General features: G+C 41.6%; 2 protein-coding genes across 2 annotated transcripts; both read left to right on the top strand.

Annotated features, from left to right (window-relative positions):
- Positions 1-1,549: 1,549 nt before the first annotated feature.
- Positions 1,550-10,798, top strand: LOC136429172 (uncharacterized). The gene is made up of 7 exons (XM_066419048.1): positions 1,550-2,002; positions 5,114-5,268; positions 8,121-8,217; positions 8,508-8,607; positions 9,242-9,338; positions 10,354-10,474; positions 10,791-10,798. The coding sequence occupies exons 1-7, from the start codon at positions 1,711-1,713 to the stop codon at positions 10,796-10,798; spliced, it is 870 nt and encodes a 289-aa protein (XP_066275145.1). The 5' UTR covers positions 1,550-1,710.
- LOC136429188 (nose resistant to fluoxetine protein 6-like) lies at positions 10,788-17,870 on the top strand. Its single transcript, XM_066419065.1, has 6 exons — positions 10,788-11,085; positions 14,487-14,580; positions 15,242-15,343; positions 15,869-16,037; positions 16,678-16,756; positions 17,768-17,870. The coding sequence occupies exons 1-5, from the start codon at positions 10,851-10,853 to the stop codon at positions 16,747-16,749; spliced, it is 672 nt and encodes a 223-aa protein (XP_066275162.1). The 5' UTR covers positions 10,788-10,850; the 3' UTR covers positions 16,750-16,756; positions 17,768-17,870.
- The last annotated feature ends 4,572 nt before the right edge of the window (positions 17,871-22,442 follow it).

Genomic DNA, 22,442 nt, shown 5'->3' with positions numbered 1-22,442 from the left:
CGTGGGCTAATTGCAAATACATGGTAGAAACATATGTAAAAACAGTGAACTATGACTGACTTTGTTGTAACAAGACACTACTAATACTAAATACGAATGTTGGCTGGGTTTGCCTCCTTTTTCTTAGACAAAGGAAGACGACGAAAAGTCCATCAGATAATATAACAATAATATCCATAAGATGTATAGGGTATAGAGGAAAACCCCACATAGGGTATGGGGGAAATATGTTGTTTTTGCTGGAGAGTTCTTTCTTTCTTTCTTATTTCTTCTTCTGTCACAATACCAAGTAAATGTAGGGTGGCAGCTCTACTAAATTAAATGCAGAAACTTATATTTCCTTTACGGTAACTGCTACGGATGTAGTTTTAGGAGTTGATTTGTTGATGTCGCTGGACAAAAACATTGTATTTCGAGACAGAGATTACTAGGGATCATACTTAAATCTTTATGAATACAGGGATCTCGGGCTGACACGGTTGTACTCAGTCCGTGTGGTGGGGTCGATGCCTCAGAACCTGTACCCTGGGAGCCCAATCGACTAGGACAGGGCCACTAGCAATCGTTCACCCCCAGTAAACAAGTGTTTCCAACCTACAGGTCACTTTCTTCAAAGTGTACCCAGCTTGCACCACGTATTTGTTTAGGCCTATGAGAAAACAATGGTGTGTTTTCAGCTACCGTAAAAACCTGCCGACCCTATTCTTTTTTAAAATTTATTTTCTGATATATATATTGATATGGTCATATTCATTTGGCATTGATTTTGCCAACATTAGTTCTGTTTGATATTGATAGTCTGTCGTTTTTGGTTGATATTGATTTTTTTACATTTATTTGCCCATGATGCTGTTATTATTATTATTATCATTATAGATATTACTTTTATTTACGTCGTAGATAAAATCTGCTGTCACCTTTACTTCTTATATTGGATCCGTGGCTTATGTTTATGTCTTTCCTGAACTTTGTTTTTTCCTATGTTTGTATTAGTGTTTTGTATCATTTTGTGAAATACAATTTAAAAACAAAAAGAGCCTGCCAACCCTGGTCTTACGTACGTTTTCTGTCTGATCAATGGCAATGGTAATAGAATCAACCTGACATCTGAATCATATCAACTTTGTAAAATCGTTTTCCAAAATGTTTTTCACATTTCTGTTGTGAAAGAAAGTCCTGCTTGTACAGAGTACATCCAATCAGAAAAAAAAAATTATATGTTGTCAAAATACTTGTGTCCTGATGCATTAAGTTTCACACCGTTACCGTTGAATGAATGGATGAATGGATGAATGGACTTTAATGCTCAACAATCGCACATGTTACAATGCATGGCATTAAATCAACAATACTATAAGGCTAATCTATCCTACAATTCTAAGTACAAAATATTAAGTGAAGAGGATTAGCCGGATCACTTTGATCGGCCGAGATCTAAAAAGAAAAAGAAAAGAAAAAAAGAAAAGAAAGAGAGTCCCTACTCACCTACCCTGATCCTTGCAGGACCGTAATCCGAAACACAACATTAATTTTTCTAGGCCTTATCATGGTACTTATGTACTCAGGAGGCGTTCTGATTGGCACCATCGCCTTATCTATGCCATTAATTCTGCCTCTAGCCAGGTACATATAAGATTTGCTCCAATCAGACGTCCTACATGCATTTCGCCTAGTTCTGCTGAAGACGTGCCGTTCACGAGTACTAGAAACATGAGGCTGTTGCTGTATACTTTTCTTTGTTCGGCTGTAGTTAGCTTTGGTAGGTCACAAGCAACATGGAATCGAGGTGTTGTTCCCGAAGCTACTGCACAGATAAACGTGTTGGCCTCCGTGTTCATGTCGCAGCCGGGGTATCTGCAGCAAAAACACACCGTCTTTAGCGCCATGAACTGGACGGACATCCCCCCTCCCCAGCCCACCGGCAACATCAGCCAACAGTGTCAGAAGGATGTTGCACAGTACGAAGCCGACCTGTTCCAAGGAAAGCGCTACGCCCTGAAAAGTAAGTGAACTCCACATCTGTATCTGTATCTATAACGTTATAGCCGGTATAACCGCCCTTCGGCGTAACACACCAGCTTCGCAGGCACGCTGGTACAACGTATTGCAACTGACATACATGACAGTTGAACTATTGCTAATATAAAGCAATTACAAAAAAGTAATCTATGATTTTCATAATTCGCCGCGCAAGATTGCGCTATGCACTGTTAAATACTGTAAATGAAGAAATATTCGCCGTGGTTTTATGTTCGCGGTTTTCGTGGCGACCGTTTATTTCACCGCGAACATTTCTGTCCAATACTGTCGCAGTATATATGTAACTATAGCGCTGCCGCAAACTTAAAACCACCGCCAACACTCTATTTTCGCCTCAGCGAGAGCGACAAACCACGCGAACTTAAATGCATTTACGGTAGTATGGTGAAACATAAAGGATAGAAATACACCACGAATGTTGCTTAACTCGGTCGCTGGACTGAAAATTATCAAATTTTCCCCTTTCATGTGTAGGATTTGAGGCCTTGTTGGCCTTGAGCTGCAATGTTATAGCTTGTTTATGATATGGCCAGGTGCAATTATCTGCAATTGACTTGATGTATTTAACTTGATGCCCCAGCTTGGACATGTTACATAAGGTTCTTCTTCGACTACACGGGGACCTGAATAGGATTTGTGTAGCCCTTCATCATTGGAATATCATGCAAGATGTGAAATATAACTGAAACACACAAACACTCACACACACACACACACACACACACACACACACACACACACACACGCAAACACACATACAACACGCACACACACGCACACACACACATGCAAACACACACAGCACACACACACATGCACACACACACATGCACACACACAGACACACACACATGCACACACACATGCACACACACACATGCACACACGCACACACATGCACACACACACACACACAAACACACACATGCACACACACACACTCACAAAGCGCGACAAATTTCTTCTTTCTACTTAGCCAAGTGTGGCAGAAATGTGCAATAAAGGTCTTCATTCATTAAAAAAAATCATTTAGAATTCTGTCAACTCGTTTGGTTGCAGCTCGGTCGCCTAATGTGCACAATCACACTCCTTCAGGTAAATGGAACACGGATATCTTTGCTTGGTATCGCGAAAAAAATACTGAAACAAACCAAGGAGATTGTCACCTCCTTGAACAAACATACTACATGATCTTTGCCCCCCCCCTGTCTTATGTAAGACATTCGGAAGCCCGTAGCGACCGGAGGCGTTTCCTTGACGTTTCTGAGGCATTTCGTGGATTGAGAATGTCCATATGATGATGGCTTATTCATGGTGGCCCCATCTTTGTCGTGACATTATAACATAACATAACATAGTGTTCGGATAGGAGGCATATTGCCTATAAGATCCGCGTCTTTATTATGTATTTCTTTTTAAAATGTTTGAAAGTACACGGTAGTAACTTGTATCAAATAGGGTTAACAATCGTTTACGTTACAAAACTAGCCTCTACCAGGCTCACAGGTCCTTGGAAAAATAGACGAAATTGGCCAAATAGACAGATTACATACCAGAGCAGTTAGCTGGCCATGGAGTACAGTTGGCGACCTAGAAAGTATTTAAAAAGACCTCATGTTTTGTCCACAGTCTGAGGTCACCTACTTTACCTTTACCTTTATCACATTTTATTACACTTTGTCCAATACACAACTACCTCATTCAAGTACATGAAAGTGTGGCCCCTTTTCTCCGAAAGGAGGAGGAATGCCCGCCTCACCTTTGTCTACAAACTGGTTAATAATCATATCAATATAAACACTGTAGCGTCACAAATCACTGTGACTGACGGGGCAGTGATATAACTATTCACGCCCGCGTTTCCATATAAGGCAGCGTGTTTTTGTTTACCACCCCCCCACCCCTCGTCATCTTTTTTTTTTTTTTTCGGGGCGCTGAGATAAGGAGGAACAGCGTAATTCTCGCTCTGTAAAATAACTGAATAACTTAGACTTAGAATTGAAGTGGCACAATAAGACAGTGTCTATAACAGATGCTAAACAACAATTTGTAAGACTAAATATATTCTACCCTGGGAAACCAGATCTAGACTAGGATCAGGCCACTTGCCGGTTACTTCGACGTCCCGAGGCAGTTAGCTCGCCCGATCTAAATCAATGCTACGGGAAGTTGTAGCCCCGGGCACTGTCCAGGCACGGTTCGTGACAGTACCCGAGTGTCACAAACTGTGCTTTTGCCCCAGGCACGTTTTGTGACACGCGGGCACTGTCACAAACCGTGCCTGGGCATAGTATGTGACAGGGCACAGAACGTAACGCAACAAACACCGACAGTCTGACTGGCTACCGGGGGAGTCGCCATCTCAAGTTTCAAACACTTAACGCTAGGACAGATTAATCAGTGGAATGCCCCGCCTGGAACGGGCTCCCACCGTTGAGTCGTACCGTGCCAGGCTGGAGGCCCGCCCGCCTTAGCCTGGGACCTACACCCCCCCCCCCCCGCTTTGCCCCATGCGGCAAAGAAGAAGAAGAAGAAAGGAGGTTACATAAGTTTAACTCCCCCTGACTGCTCAAAGTAAGTGGAACAAATGGAAAACAAACATCTCTGCTTGGTATCGGGAACGGAATTAGTAAAACAAACATACTGCATGATCTTTGTCCTCCCCCCGTCTTATGTGAGACGTACCGAAGCCCATAGCGACACCGCCCGAAAGCGGCGCGGATGTGAAACATACGGAAGCCCATAGCGACACTGCTCGAAAGCGGCGCGGAGGCATTTCCATGACGTTTCTTTCAACGACGTTTCTTTCAACGACATTTTTTAAAATAACCCCGTATTTGCTTCGGATCCTGTAACCGCTGTGTGGAAAGCCAGCGCTTTGTCGCCTTCAACAAAGGCAGTAATGATTAAGAAAGTCTTTCAAAGGGCCAAGTACGGGATCCCAAGCAGATACGGGGCCTCAAGCAGATACGGTCTCCAATCAGATACGCCCCCCTCCCCCCAGCCAAGGAACCTGACCCCCATAAGCTGAAAAATGCCTGCAACACTGCTAAGTATTTTTGCTCTTCAACAGTGCTGGACGCGAGTGGGAAACCAGCAAGCGGAATCATGGACTGGAACTGGGAGTGGTTCGGTAGGTACACGGAGTGCGTGAAGATCACGAGGGGAGTCTTCAACATTCCCTTCGACGGGAAGTTCTACATGACTAGGCTGGAACAAGTCAGGCAGGTATGTGGAACACACACACTGTGAGCAACTAGTGGTAATGAACTTTTGTACTGCCCTATATTCAGTCAGCAAAGGCTAAACCTCCTCCGCAACCTACAGAACCTATTAGCCCCCATACTTGATCTTGACAGTCTGTTTGATCAAGCCCTCATTCATTTGTTATTGTTTGTTTGTTTGTTTGTTTATTTTGAAACACCTGGGTAGCCTATTCAGTGCCAATACACTGGTTTTCGATAGGGCCCAGTTTCACATATACATACATGGAAAATAAAAAACAACTTACAGAGAGAAAAGTAGACATACACGTCGGAACATATGGGTACAACTGAAACATGAAAGACAGATAACTCAAAATCATAATCCAAACCAAGGTCAACAGTTAGGAGGTCAGAGGTCACTACTCAGTACTGAGACTATATTAGGTCTTTCAAAGCTGACTTAAATGTATTCAGGCTTGGAACTTGCTTAATGTAGGCTGGTAGTGAATTAAAGTGTTTAGCACCTCTGTAGGCAAATGTACGCTGTCCTGTTGTGGTCTTGAAAAAGGGTTTGTATAGGAGTGATGTCTGTCTGGTTTGGTAATTGTGTAAGTTGTGGTTGTGAGAGAAGGTGGATGATAGGTATGTTGGTGCTAGCCCATTTATACACTTGTAAACCATAATGCACACATGATCCCGCCTTCTCCCTGCGAGATACTGCCAGCTGAGCTTCTCATGAAGGTCGAGGACACTGCTGGACTGTAGGTTCAGTTGCAGAACTACCCTGGCAGCCCGGTTCTGTAGCACTTGGAGTTGTTGTTGTCTCCCCACTCCGCAGCTGTCCCACACGGTGTCACAGTAATCCAGAAGGGGGAGTACCATTGCTTTATACAACATGTCAGCTATATTTACAGTGAAGCAAGGTCTAAGACGTCTGAGTAAACCTACTCGTTGGGTTACCTTTGAGCAGAGTTTGTCAACATGTTCATTCCACAACAATTTATCATCAAGAATAAGCCCTAGGTATTTAAATGAAACCACTCTTTCTATTGACTCTAGTCCAATTTTGATTGACATTGGATGTGCTTTCATAAGCTTACCACTGCTCCCAAAGAGCATCCACTTTGTCTTTGAAGCATTTAAGGTCAAATGGTTTAACTGGAACCATGTAGCTATATGGGAGAGTTCTGAATTCAGAGTGGCTTCAATGTACCTAGTGTCATTACTGGAGCAAAAAATTGCCGTATCATCAGCATAGAGACATACTTTGTTGGAGATACAGTCTGGTAGATCATTTATAAACATAATAAATAACAACGGCCCCAGGATTGACCCTTGAGGCACTCCTACTGTCACTGGGAGATAATCAGATACACAACCGTCTATAGATACTGACTGCTTTCTATCAGATAGGTAATTTGTGAACCATTTGAGTTCTACATCTTTAACCCCGATCCAGGACAGTTTTTTCAGTAACAAGAGATGGTCTACTGTATCAAAAGCCTTCTTCAGGTCTAAAAACACAGCCCCCACTAGGTTTCCATTGTCAATGTTTTGATACACATAGTCAGTGACATCCAGTAATGTAGTAGTTGTGGAATGACCTGGCCGGAACCATTTTAAGGGGTTTATCCTTTGTTTCTTTTGATTGCGATTGTGAAATTTTGGGCTTGGCCCAGATTTATTGATAGTTGGTTGCGTATATTACTTGTTTGTATTGGACTACCAAAATGCTGTTACTTATTGTTATTGTATTTGTCTATGTCAGTTGTAATTTTTATTTTCAGAGGTGATGTTTGGTATTAGCTACTGCTTGAGTGCATCACCTTTATGTCCAGTGTATTCTTCAGTTGTTTAATAAAAAAACATGAAAAAAACTAGTTGAACTTCGAAAAGGGGAGTGCGTAGGGCAGAGATCTCCGTGAAGTGATAATCATATTTCACAGTCCATACCCATATGTATGGGTAGAGTGAAATATATTGTTTTTTTGTCATGTTTTTTCTCCTGCTTCAAATTAATCAAACTTTTCCATTTTTGGATCAAATGACCTGAAATTTAGCATACAGGTAGAGACAGCACATACCCCCCCCCCTCCTCCCAATTTTTTTTCTTCATTTTTTATAAAGGCCTTTAAATCTTCGTATTGACTTTTTTGCCATTATTATACAGAAATGTATATTCTAGGCTCATGTTCTCTGGTATTTCAACTATATGACCTGAAATTCTGTATAAGGGTGCTTTGAATATATGTCCACAGGAATTCAATCACAGTTTTGGTATTCACCACTTTAAAATGACTCATTTTGGGGACTTTTGGACCTATTTTCAAACAGATCAAAATTTCTATCCCCGTTCCATGTTCTATCTAAAGTTCAGCACGTTCCATTTGCTGTTGGCCAAGGAGCAGGTACTAAGTTAATTAAGTAACAAATAGATTAGGAAAGGCCGTGGTGCTTTGATGAAAGGTATATGGCTTTTAAAACGATAGCTTCGTGGCATCGTGTGGCGCAATCGGTAGGGCGTTTCGCCCAGAACCGAGAGGTCCCGGGTTCGAAACCACCGGTATGCCCTGATGTTGCGTCCTCGGGAAAGGCACTTTACGCGAATTTCCTCACTCCACCCAGGTGTGAATGGGTACCTGACTTCGGTTGGGGAAGGTCGTTATTGAGGTCACCTGCTGGCGCCGAATGGCAGCCGCCAGAGCCTTGCGACAGTTACATAAAGTGCAAGTGTTCAAATATGTATCTTCTGTATTATTGTATATTATGTGATTGTAAACCCTGCAGCAATTCAGCATTGGCTGCCATTGCATGGGTACTTTCGGACCGATAAACCATTTATTATTAACTTATTCTATGCCACTGTTCTTCCAGGGCGAAGGCATACTAGCCGACGTGTATGAGTTAACAGTCGGCATGTGTGTGCCAAGCTCCTGTGGACAGCATGACGTCATTCACCAACTGGACGGCAGTACGTTAGGCATCAAATATTGTTCATACTTTGAATTGCTGTCGATTGTACGTATGGAAAATGTGTCATAGTTTTACATAGTTTCAATCGTTACACTGCATGTTTTTAAATGGTTGCTAAGGATGCCAATTTAACGTATGATGTTTGAAAACAACTTACGTTAAATTGGCATCCTTAGCAACCATTTACCTAATTCTGAAGACTAAAGCAGATAAGTCAAGTACGGTATCTATTATGTTAGAATAAATAGATCTACACTTCCAAACTCTCAAAAAAATGTCTTGCTCTAGGTGTCTACTGGCGTTTTGTTGTTCAACAAGGAATATTTAAAGTGACGTCGGCGTATTCAGAAGAATCCTTACCGATCCAGAATGTCACTATTGCAGCGATGTGAGCATATTTGAAATATTTGTTCTGTTCTTAATCATCTGGCCAAGAATTATTGGAAGACATTTGACTCCTAACTAAGAGGCCCTGCATAAGGTTACGAAGGCCAAAATGGATTTAAAAAATCAATTTTTCTGGAAGCTTGTATGCTGATCATATGTGAAGGTGAATTTTGCAAAAGCCAATTCTCATAGCAATAGCAATATAGAACGATACACGTATGATCCTTAGTCAGAACTCTCCTTCATACAGGTACAAAGCAATGAAATAGATTTACATCCATCGAAACAGACAGACTAGAGTTCCACGAACCCATCCCTTCGCCAAAATGTAAACATTCATGTTGTTAAATGCTGCTGGTTGTGAGAGGCCTTTCAGACAATACATACCCAGTAAAACTCCAAGTGAAACTCCAGTTTCCACCATATACATACAGGTTCTGACTATCTATTTGTGTTTATTAATTACAGGCGCGCGCACACACACAAACACACACATACACACACACACACACACAAACACACACACACACACACACACACATACAAGCACACACACACACACATTTTCAAAAGTTCCACATACTTCATGGAGGTTTGAGGTCTCCAAACTCTTGTTCACTTTGTTCTTCCTACAGTTGCATTTGTAGTGTCCTCCTCCTTCTCATCGCCATCGGCACTATCTATGACGTCGTGATTCAGCATCTCCGACGGGTGGCCATTAAAAGGCAGAAGGTGATAAGATATTTGCCTCTACAAGGCTCCGCGGATCGCTGGGAAAATATAGCCTCTACCAGGTTCCGTCCTATCGTTGGGAAAATAGTATTACTGTATAGCGGACCTACCCTGTATAGCGGAGTACCTCGGCTGATTTCTACTATTTCCCCAACGATAGGACGGAGCCTGGTAGAGGCTAGGGAAAATAGTAGAGATTGGCCAAATAGAGTGAATAGTATGCCAAGGGTAGTCCGCTATACAGGGAAGCTCAATAGGCGATCCGTGGACTACCCTCGGCATACTATTCACTCTATTTGGCCAAGTTCTACTATTTTCCCAGCGATCCGCGGAGCCTGGTAGAGGCTAAGAAGATATCTCAATAGCATTCATCTGAAAGTTTACGATAAATGACTCCATCAAAATGCGACCCTTGCGACTAATGTAGGAACAGCACATAACCGTAGTATGTAGATAGTTTAGACAACTGTGGCGTAAAATTAGTACACATCATGGTTTTGTAGTGCTTACCGTATCAATGCCTTGTTGAACTAAACTCAGGACAATTCATCATTGTTTGTATGCTGTGCTATGATGATCCAAGTGAATCATTTTGGTTCCGTTACGTATTGGTAGTAGAAGATGGTGCACTGTTAAATAGCCAAATGTACCGATAAGATGACCACTGCGTAGTGTTGGTAAGGCTTCTATGACTGTATCTGGTTCTGCATCTTTATAGCCGGTATAACCGCCCTTCCGCGTAACACACCAGCTTCGCGGGCACGCGGTGTGGCAGCAGCTGGCTATATTACACGGAACGGCCTGTCACACCTAACTTTTGCACATCTGACTGCAACCGTTCTTTAAAGCTATTCAGTGAAGCTATTCCTACAGTATTTGATGACAACGAGTTTCATTCTACCAAGGAATGGTTCTCGGGAAATAAGAATTTTTGAACACATCAATCCTTGGTTGATAACTCTCTGCATCTGTATCTTTATCTGTATCTGTAACCTTTGTTAACATGATTTTGTAGGACGCTGAAGAACAAGAGGCTGACGTCACCGTATCTGTACCCGGCGACATAGCTCTGGTGAGCGTAAGCAACCCCCGCGAGGAAACTCCAACAGCAGCAACGACTGGAGAAGGAAAAGAAGGTAAAGATAACTTTGAATATAACTTTTATTTGCTAATTGCAATAGTATAAACAGTAGAAAGGGTAACAATGTTAGCAAGTGTCTATTCCATAGTATGCATCCAACTAACATTTCTACATACAACATATAGTGGTCTGCGCTTCTGTCACTTACCACATCTGGTTCAAATTACTTGGAACCAGAAGGCCCGAGTTCTTTCCCGGCTAGGACATGTCTGGATAAGAGGCGCATTGAGTCATACATAAGACTTCATAAAAATGGTACAACAAAAAAAGTACATAGTTCTGAAACAGTATGGAAGTTTTCACACTGTCAGTGGACTAGCCCCCTGCTGCAGTGATTGCACCACAGTGTGGCCCAGGGCTATGAAACGGAGATGGGCACCGCCCTATACACCTTATGGTGTGGGAGGATTTTAACTTTTAACCTGTCGTCTTCCCAAGGCATCATCGGTCGTGTCCTGCGGTGCTTTTCCGTCTACACGAACGTCAGGAAGCTCCTCAACACCAAACAGGCGCCCGGCAGCATCAAGTGTCTGCACGGCATCCGCTTCATCAGTATGACCTGGGTCATCCTGGGACATACTTACTTGGTGCATCGAGAAGGCCTTGGTATGTATATAGTGACTGCATCTGATCCAAAGCTCGGTAATCCCAACCGATATAAAGGCCCGAAAATCGGATTTTTAATGTCAATCCATTTATTAATTTCTATACATGATTATTTGAAACAACACTATCGCAATGTATAGCGACGTCCATCATGCAAAAATACGACATCTTTGTGATGTGAGAACTCACTGAAAATCGTAGCTGGGATTTTTGTAGGCTCGCGAAACTAGGGAAATCGTTGTACGGCAAGTTTTTGTGCGGTTTTGAAATGCTCGAAGTATGAAGCCCTAATATTTCTTTCAAATTGGTTACCTTTAACTAAAAAGTAAAGAAGCTCGAGCTTGGAAGTAAAAGTACGGGTCATTATAAGTGGACTGATGGAACGTTCAAAGCATCTGGTCCGAAATGAACATTGATTTTTTTAATCACACGACGGTGAAAGTTTTTGCCATGATATGATGTTGAATGACCATACGTCAGGGAAGCCTGCGTAGTCCAGTTGTTACCGATCTTGCCTCTGGAAAGTAGAAGCCGCGAATTCGATCACGGACATGCACGCTACCGGAAAGGGTCGCAGTCCTTAAGCCGGCGTCACAATTCATGCGAGCATCGGCCGATTTTGTAGATCGCCGGAAGCTCGCCGAATTTCAAATTCGCCCGAGTGTCGACCGTATTATTTGCTGAAAACCTGCCCCGTCACAAATTGAACGGAGCTCGGGCGACGTCCGTCGAACACTAATAATCATAAATCCCACATAAGACGGTACCGTCTCTTGGACACGGACAAAGTCAAAATCAACTGACCTGGTAACAAGCTCAAATTTGGACCAACTTTACTTTCTGAGTTGTGGCAAATCTGTCGGGCATGAGTGAAGTGGGTGGGCACACTGAAAATAATAATCTAAACAGGAATTTCGTCATAAACCAATCCGAATACTAGCGCAGGAGCCACGAAGTCAACAGATCAGTCGTTCAACCCCGATCCAAGCATTTTCACCTAATGGAGATCGACCGAAGCTCGGGCGAACGCCGTCCGAGCTTCGGCCGACCGTTGATAAACATATCGACGCCCTGCCGACGCCCGGGCGTGCCTCAGCAGACATACATAGATTCATAGTGACTCGGTTGACATTAAACTAGTCTTTGTGTGGGGAAAAAGTCAGAAAGTTTAGTGTTATTTCAGCCTCAGGTCATTGATATATAAATTGAAATATCAAAACCAACGACAAAAAATAAACAGGAAGTATTGTCCTCCACATTTCTTTCATAATCAATTTCTTCAATAAAAATTTAACCCTGCAATTGAATTGTCTTTCATTGGACAAGTTTGACAGCATTCTTCGACAAGTTGATATTAGTATTACAGTATTATGTATCATCCTATGTTATGAATTAAACTGTCGTTACTTTTTACTTATAAACAAGAAGGAGTTCGGCCGGAGCCCGTCCAAGCGTCCATCGACACTAGTACAACGCTCGCCCGAAGCACGCCTTACTTTTTATAAGTCGGGCGGAACACCGACGACGGTCGTCCGATCATTGTACAAGGCCCGTGCGAGGCTCGCACGAGGCCGAAGAGTTCGGGCGACCTCCGACCGACCGAAAACCGGTCTACAGTCGTCGGATGCCCGCCCGAATATTGGCCGAGCACTGGCCGTTGCTCGGGCGAGCTACGGGCAACCTGTTGACGAGCTGTGCGAGTTGAAAAATCGTCGCCGAGGCCTCGCTGAATTTAAGCGCAGCTTCCAGTGGCCCGCGAACGTCGGCCGAGCTCCGAAAATTCGCTCGAAGCCCGTAAAATCGACAGGACGTCGGTCGTACTTCGCTAAATTCTTGATTTTTGACGGGGGCTTTAAGCCGGCGTCACAATTCATGCGAGCATCGGCCGATTTTGTAGATCGCCGGAAGCTCGCCGAATTTCAAATTCGCCCGAGCGTCGACCGTATTTTTCACTGAAAACCTGCCCCGTCACAAATTGAACAGAGCTCGGGCGACGTCCGTCGAACGCTTATAATCATAATTCCCACATAAGACGGTACCATCTCTTGGACACGGACGAAGTCAGAATCAAATGGCCTGGTAACAATCTCAAATTTGGACCAAATTTACTTTCTGAGTTGTGGCAAATCTGTAGGGCACAAGTGAAGTAGGTGGGCACACTGAAAATAACCACATAAAGAGGAATTTTGTTATAGACCAATCAAAATACAAGTGCAGGAGCCACAAAGTCAACAGATCAGTCGTTTAACCCCGATCCAAAAATTTTCACCAAAAAGAAATCGACCGAAGCTCGGGCGAACGCCGTCCGAGCTTCCAACGACCGTTGACAAGCCTATCGACGCCTTGCCGACGCCTGGGCGTGCCTCGGCAGACAAACATAGATCTATAATGACTCAGTGGACTTTCAAATAGTCATTTTGTGGAGGAAAAACTCAGGAAGTGAAGTCAAACCTCAAAAGTCAAGCCCCAGTTCATTAATATACAAATTGAAACATCCAAACCAATACCAAAATAGAAACAAGAAGCATTGTCTTCGGTGTCAACATTTTATTTATATTTTTTTTTAATGAAAATTTAACTTTGCATTGAATTGTCTTTCATTAGAAAAGTTTGGCAGCATTCTTCGACAAGTTGACATTAGTATTAGTTAATATTACAGTATCATTTATCATCTTATGTTATAAACCAAACTGTCGTTTCCTTTTATCTATAAACAAGAAGGAGTTCGGCCGAGGCCCGTCCAAGCTCCCATCAACACCTGCACAACGCTCGCCCGAAGCACGCCTTACTTTTCATGAGTCGGCCGGAACACTGACGACGGTCGTCCGATTATTGTTCAAGGCCCGTGCGAGGCTCGCACGAGGCCGAAGAGTTCGGGCGACCTCCGACCGACCAAAAATCGGGTCTAAAATCCTCGGATGCCCGCCCGAATATTGGCCGAGCGCTGGGCGTTGCTCGGGCGAGCTACGGGCAAACTGTTGACGAGCTGTGCGAGTTCAAAAATCGTCGCCGAGGCCTCGCTGAATTTAAGCGCAGCTTCCAGTGACACGCGAACGTCGGCCGAGCTCCGAAAATTCGCCCGAAGCCCGTAGAATCGACAGGACGTCGGTCGTACTTCGCCCGAAAATCGCCATTAGGAGCTCGCCGACAAGTCGGCCGAGCTAATTTCTTGATTTGTGACGGGGGCTTTAGGACTGGATGTTAAGCCGTGATCAAATGTTTCTTGTGCTTGTCTAAAAGAGCTAGGGGGTTTCCCCGGTACAATAAACCTGTAAGTGCTGTGCATAGCATCTGTCTTCTCTGTCACGACCAGTGGAAGATTAGCTCTTCATTGAGCTAAACTCACTTTCGAGATCACTGTCCTTTCCTTATACAACCTTGCACTTTTTATGATTTTTCAGACAACAGGAACCGCCTTGGCGATGAGTACCCAAGGTTTACATTTCAGGCCGTCAATAATGCCACCATTTCCGTGGACTCCTTCTTCTTTCTCAGGTAAAATAACTTATAAATATCATTATTAACTTATATATATATATATATATATATATATATATATATATATATATATATATATATATATATATACATATATATACATCATTTTTCATCATTATAATGATTAATTGATGAAATATTTTTCATAGATAATTCCTTAAAAATATAATCTTTTAAATATCATAAATTGATTAATTGGTTAATAATTTTATTACAAATTATATAGATTATAAAAATCAATAATTATAATAATCATTGAATAAAATTACAGTACTTTGGAACATGACCGTTTTACTGAAGGATTCTGATTCAGTTACGTGTCTTAACAAAAGATATCTCTATCGAAATCCTTGTGTACTTTGTAGTAACTTAATGTAAATGTTAGGTTTAACAATGAGAATTCACTCAACGAAATTTTCGGCCGAATCACTCGGTCTTTAACAGCTATCTAACCCGAGCGATGTAGACACGTGATTTTGGTCAGATAGCTCAGATGAAGACCGAGTGATTCGGTCGAAAATTCCGGTGAATGGATTTTGTTGGGTTAGAGAACAATTTATTTCTCATCATGTATTTTACCAACTCAGATGAAATTTCATGCTGAATAGTATGTTCTTATAATGAATAGCTCATCAAGTCCTCAAATCTTCTCTTCCAGTGGACTCTTGATGTCATACCTTCTGCTCAAGCAGATACAGAAGAGCAAAGAAAACGGAAAATCCGTTTCCTATGGGATGGTGTATTTCCACAGATATTGGAGGTGAGAATACTCATTGAAACTCATAACATCAAAACATACTATCAAGAAAACCGACTGTTGCAATCTCTGCACACTCACTGTATAACTATGGATTTGGGACGCTTTCTATCACGTCTCGTTCTTCAAGGGCATTCATTGTATTTCCCTGATCATGATCTCCAACTGCTTTCATTTTTTCAGTACGTTAAAACATAGTTACAGCTAGGCTGATTCTACCAACTATACTACGAAAAAAATGAAGTGTGGTGCCATTGCCAAACGAATAGAAAGATCCGCCAAAAATAATTACTCAAGCAACTGGATGAAATTTTGAAACAGTCAGACGTTTCAGACAGTATCCACTGTCTTTCGTCAGTGACTAACGATAGGACCGAGAACACCAAATCTTACCCAGTTGCTTGAGTAATTATTTTTGGCGTATCTTATTACCTGGATGTCTAACCTTCATCAACGAATAGAAAGATCATTTAAGAAAGCGCGTCCTAGCGCAAATTCGGATAATGGCCTTCATTCTGCTATCCTCAGGCTGACACCGACATACATGTTCGTCTTGATGCTGTACGTGTGGGTGCTTCCCTACACGCTATCCGGTCCATACTGGCCTTCCACTCCTGATAGGTTAGATCCGTACTGTCGGGACAGCTGGTGGATGAACCTGCTGTACATCAACAACTTTGTCAAGGGTTCTGAGATGGTAGGCGGACTTCTTCACTTGAAAGTTTATCTGTGTTGGTAGAAGTCATTCTGAATCTTGAAAGTTGAACTGTAAATGCCAAGTAAACAACAAATTCGACTTACCCAAATTTTCGACTGATCAGCTACAGTCTTTGTCAAGGAATGAGCAATCCACTGCTTCTGTGACGTCGCGTTATGCAGATAGGACACGTAGTGGATCATATGTTTCAGAAAGTCTATGGCGCCCCCGTCTCTGTTTTCGAAAATTTGGATAAGTCCAATTGGATGTGTTGGCATTTACAAAATGTGGGCACAAGAGTGGTCGTCCGCGAAACATGTTCGTCACATCGTACTGCTATGTGCCGAGTTTAAAGAAAGTTTATGGCAAATCCCTGCCCGTAGGCTAATTGCAAGTACATGTAACATAAAAAGGAAGGACAGACAATGAGGAACAGAATATAGCATGTAACTTTCCTTGTGAATTCTACTTCTTGGGTTCAACTTCTTTTTCCTAGACAGTGAAAGACGAATGATCCCACTTTGTCTGTAATGTATGGGTTTTGCGATGTTAGAGGAGAGTAGTTTTCATTTTGCCTGTGAAAGTTTAAAGGACAACATCTTCACGACCGTCTGTTTGTCTGTCAATCATTCATCTTTAGTGTATGGACCAGACCTGGTACCTGGCCAATGATATGCAGTTTTTCGTCATCGGGGTCCTCTCGTCTACTTGATATCCAGGTATGTAGCATGTTTGCGTAGCAAAACCTTTTGTTGGATCCGTTGGCATGTGTGGTGGCCGCCATCTTGATTTTCTGACGTCGCAGGCTAGGGTAGCCATACCATTTCATAGGGATGGGTGTTTTGGGGGTCGCTAGCGTTCTATCTATTTTTTTAACAAATCGACACACAACTATGACACATTCAACTCAAATAAAAAATAAAAATTCAATACCAACTCATATTTATAAAACGACCCCGTAATCGCTAAACTAACATAGCAAACCTGAAGTATATGTAGCACAAATACTTAACTCTATTCTATTTATTGGTTTGATTGTTCAACACACACAGCCAGGGCTGCCCAACTAGCCTGAGGCTATTACAAAGGGTTAGCCCTGCTGACAAGGACAATATATAGCATGTTTTTACATCATATCACAATAAAACCATGGCAACACGTTTTCATTCATAAAGCCATAGTGGCAACACAATTGGTACACATTGTTCTCAATCCTTATACAATGTCATTACCCTCCACCCATTATTATGAGCAATAATGCTGTTAATCTAAGCACGAACTAAAAACAATAATTTTGCATCATCAGATCTTCCATCAGAAAGACAGATTAGCTACGGAACAATAACAAACGACGTATTACCAATTGTTTTCACAATTAGGAAATGTTGATTTGATTATATGGATGACATCCTCTGGGATCCCCAAAACTGATGCCAGTCACAGAGAATGACAGACCAAATCATAGATTCTTCATTTTTGTTATTTCACATCTTCTTCTTTGACTTCGGCCTTCTACGACAATAGTATCCATTTTCTGTTTGAAATTTACAGCATGTTGGTTCATTTTCTAGCTGCTTTGCATGGTTTACAGTATGGTATAGAGCTTTTTATTTATTGTTTGGAAAAAGACGAATTCAAAATTGATGCGCGCGCGGGTTTCATCCAGATAATCAAATCAACATGGGCTTAGTAATGACAAATATGATAAATCTGCGTACGTGTTCTCACAGATGGCAGAAAGTGGGGCTTGCCGTGAACCTGGTTCTCCTCCTGGCGAGCTTCATCACCATTGCAGTGCTCGGGTGGCATAACAATATGTGGGCACCAACCGGGTGAGGAGTACCACAATATTTTCTACACCTCCTTTTTTGGGTGCATCTGTTTCAATTACATTGTAATCTAGTTTTTTTCCTTTGCTATTTCCCCCCAAAATGTTCGAATTTTTTAGGTAATATGTGAAATCTACGTGATATGACCGTTGATATTTCATGACAAAAAATGTTTATTTTGGGTTTTTGTGCCCTGGCCCATAGCATAATGATTTGAAGATCATTATGGAAGTGCCTAGGACATACTCCCAGAGGATTTCATTGACAGTTTTGGCATACGTCATCATCAAAACCATAAAGACAATATTTTCTACACAATATTTTCTACACAATATGTGGCCACCAACTGGGCGAGGAGTACCACAATATTTTCTACAAATGACAGGCACATGTACAACATTATTTCACCTTAGAGGGGCAAAATGTATCACTAAAGATGGCATACCTATATTGCAATACAGGCTTATCACTACTAACACCAACATGCCAGCATGCCAACATGAGCCTCACCTTGATGCATGGCTCGAGATATTCAAAATGGCCCCCATAATTGGCAAGCGGTCTTTGCTCCTTTCTTCAGTTATTCTCATTGACAGCTTTCAACATAAACGCTCTTGCAGTTCCAAAATTTTGAAGTATTCAACGTTATGAATGAAAGAATGAATGAATGAATGGTTTATTCGATTAAAGTGCATCGCATCCTTTGGAGCTGAATTGCGTTTCTCATAACAATTAACGTTGGGCAAAATCATTGTCCTTAAAATCATCTACAGCTGAACAAAATCAATACACATCATGATCAGATTAGACTTTAAGTTGTTCACCTCATTTTTGGTAAGGTCGAAAATGTATTGATCACCCAACGTAGCTATCGAGGATATTTACAAAAAAATGTTTTTGATCTTTAACTTCTGTGGATTTCTTTTCCAGGACATTGGAGTATTATTGGAAGCCATACTGCCGTATAGGCCCGTATCTAGTGGGGGTCTTTGTTGGCTGGCTGCTAATCAAGATGAAAAGGAAGCAGACAAGGAGCATGGTGAGTCAAACTAATCTCAAAGCAGACCTAACGGTTGCAAAGACCGTATCCAACTTGCGTTATGAGTTTTCATTGCAGACGGTTGGAATGAAAACTCCTTTTGCCAGTTGGATACGGTCGTTGCAACCGTTAGATCAGCTAGGAGATTAAGTCAAATACGTGTTGAAAGTTTGGACGAGTCTTCAGCACTATTTTGGACTGGGCTTAAGCTCGAACCCTCAGGCGTCGGTAACATCTTGATATAGGATTATTTAGTTAGCAGTACAAAATCTATGGAGTGAATTCCAAAACTCTAAAATCAGTGGTTCTCCCGTTCGTAGCTGTTCGCTGTCAGCCCTTTTAGCTTAAATTTTCATATCCTTTTTTGGGTACATCTGTTTCAATTACGCTGTAATTTAGTTCTTTTTTTCTTTGCTATTTCCCCCCAAAATGTATATTTTGAATTTCCGAGGTAATATATGAAATCTACGTGATATGACCGTTGATATTTCAATTTTCATTTCAAAAATGTATATTTTGGGTTCTTGTGCCCTTGCCCATAACATAATGATTTGAAAATCATTATGAAAGTGCATAGGAAACATACTCTCAGAGGATTTCATTGACAGTTTTGGCATGCATCATCATCAACTATTCGGCTCTATAACAAGGCACTCAATCAGTAGTACCATCAGTACTGTTTTTATTGTATTATATGTTATATGTATTATATTATTCTCATTCTCTTCACGTAATGTCATACGTGATAATGTCTCGACGGGGCTAACTTGATTTAAGAAAGTTTGGATTTGACTGCGCAAAGTTTTTTCGAAATGTAATGATATTGTGATTATTGCAATTGTAACAAGATTGTATGTTGAAACACTTTTGTACTAAGAACGGACTTCGGATTATGTTGTAACATAATCCGCGAGCTTCTTACTGAATAAAATCATCAATCATCAAAACCATAAAGCCAAAAGATTTTGCTTTCTGCTGATCAACTAACGACGTATTTTGAGTATATATTTAAATGCAACAATCCCCATAATACGAAAATAGGTAAATATATTAACGACTGCTTTCACATTAGGAAAAATACCGAAACTAATGATAAAACCAACTCGATCATACCTGTTACGCTATATAAAAATGTATGCTAGCCCTTATTGTATTATATTAGAAATTAGGATGCTATATCAAAATGTATGCTAGCCCTTATTGTATTGTATTATTAATTGGGATGTTAAGTTGTATTCTGTACTTCTACTTTGTATCATGTTTACGAATTCTTGCCATACTTTGTACCATGTACAATTGTCGTGCAATAAAGTTCTTCATATAATTTCACACCTCTGTGCCAGACCTTCAGCCTGCTCATGACCATTGGTTGGCTTGTTGCTGCTGCCTCTGCCGTGACTGTGTTGTACTCGACATACGGCATATACGACTACACAACGCTCCAGACAAAAGGCGAGAACGTGTCCTACCTGGTTCTGCATCGTACCGTCTGGGCCATGGCGCTTGGCTGGGTGGTTGTCGCATGCTATCATGGATATGGAGGTAAAGAAAAGTAGTTCGAATACCTGCCTGATTTCGTTATGCACCTACTATTGAATCACGAAACACAAGGATTTATAACTTGTTTTTAAAATTCAGACTTCCATTGTTATTTGAAAATGAATATAAGGCTCTGGTGCTGAAGTTGAGGCTGTTTCTATCTCTATGTAACTCGGCATCATGTTTTAAAGTTAAATATTCACCTGACACACCCTATGACTGAGGCTACCGTGTTGCAACCGTTACTATTACACTCAACAGATAGGAAGAACACGAGTACAGGCTGTTGATTGCGTCGGTCACTAGCTCCCCCTGATCGCGTCATATCTGGGCCGCAAAACGTTCCATAGGGGTGTTCCGCATCTTGTGATATTTTTTCGGATCACACGGGCTTCCATAGAATATTTCGAATACATGTCGAGTGCGCCGGTTGCACCGCCGTCGAAAATTCGAATACCGGATTCGCAGGTTGGAATCAATGTTGTTACAGTTTTTTTGTTTGTTTGTTCGAGGACACAAAACTTCCTAAACTTCTGGCGCATTCCGCATTGCAATGTGTGTTTTCTGGGGTGGGTATGACATAGATAAAATACATCACGGTGTATTCCGTATCACTCTCGGTCCCAGCCCTCCCAAGGGTCGCATCGTACCCGCGGTGGGGCTGGCACCTCGAGTGATACCGAATACACCGTGTTGTATTCTACATTTATCATCCACAGGAGTGGTGGACAGCATCCTCTCCTGGGACGCCTGGGTACCCCTGAGCCGACTGACCTACGGCGCCTACCTGATGCAGAGTCTGGTGATGAAGGCAGTACACCTTTCCAGGGAGGTGCCCATCCACTACACCACAATAACTATGGTACGTTGACGTACACCTCTGTAAAAGTAACCAGGAATCATTTTTATGTATTCATTTGATCTACCTTTAATACGCGGGTATTAAGTTTTTTGCTCATCCTCACCAACAGTCGTCCTCCACAATGGATGATTCTACAAAGACGCTGTCATTGATGTAATGATTCTTTTATTTACAAATTCATGACCGTAGGAAAATCGCAAGGGTATAAACAGTAAAAGGTAATAAGAGTCTATTCTATACATCTAAATAATGTTTCCACATAAATTACTGAGGGGTTTGACTTCTTCTTTGGGGGCAGTGGCGGATGAAAAGTCCCACGTTTTTAATGATTAGCGAGATTTGTGATTTTAGTAGAAATGTGTTTTTTTAGGTCTTCTAGATGTTTAAAGCCAATGAATGTTGTTTTAATTGTTTCGAAAAGCTTATTTCTTTCATCTTCAATGAGGCCATTTAGAAATGAAATGTATTTCATCTTCCACTGCATCCGTTGTACAATAATAATTAATAATTTCCTACCAAGTTTCGGTAGTCGTTCTGACACCTTCCTCCAGGCAATACTGACTGGTTCTACTTCCCACCGCTAGATGGCGCTGCATTACTAGTAGCTATCTTTGAGGAACTCGAAAGGCCAAAGTTACTGAGTCATGGGGGTTACATGAGGAGCATACCCAATCTAATGATTACAAATATCCTGATTTTTAATATTTCAATCGTTTCACTTAAACTGGATACGTGTACATGCATCTCCATTGCGCAAACTAAAGGAGGACTTGGCTATCACAGAATAAACCCCGAGGAAAAAGGTCAGCATGATAATCGTCCGTTTTTCTTTTCTCTCAGATCTATTTCTTCTTGGGCCACGTGGCTATATCCTTCGGGCTGGCCTTTCTGGTGTCAGTGGCAGTGGAAGCACCTCTGATGGGGCTGGAGAAAATCATCTTCAAGAAATAAGACGGAATGGAGCAGTTATTTTCATGTAAATAAACATGAAAATAAATAGAAATAAAAAGAATAAATAGAATGAATGAAATAGATGAAATAAATGAAATAACTAGAATGAAATGAAACCAGTTGTATTGAATAAAACTAAATGAAATAAGGTGAAAAAATAAAAAGAACTAAAATAAAACAAATAA

Source organism: Branchiostoma lanceolatum, chromosome 3 (genome assembly GCF_035083965.1).
Source record: "Branchiostoma lanceolatum isolate klBraLanc5 chromosome 3, klBraLanc5.hap2, whole genome shotgun sequence".
NCBI classification, from domain to species: Eukaryota; Metazoa; Chordata; class Leptocardii; order Amphioxiformes; family Branchiostomatidae; genus Branchiostoma; species Branchiostoma lanceolatum.
This window is presented reverse-complemented; position numbering and strand designations above follow the sequence as displayed.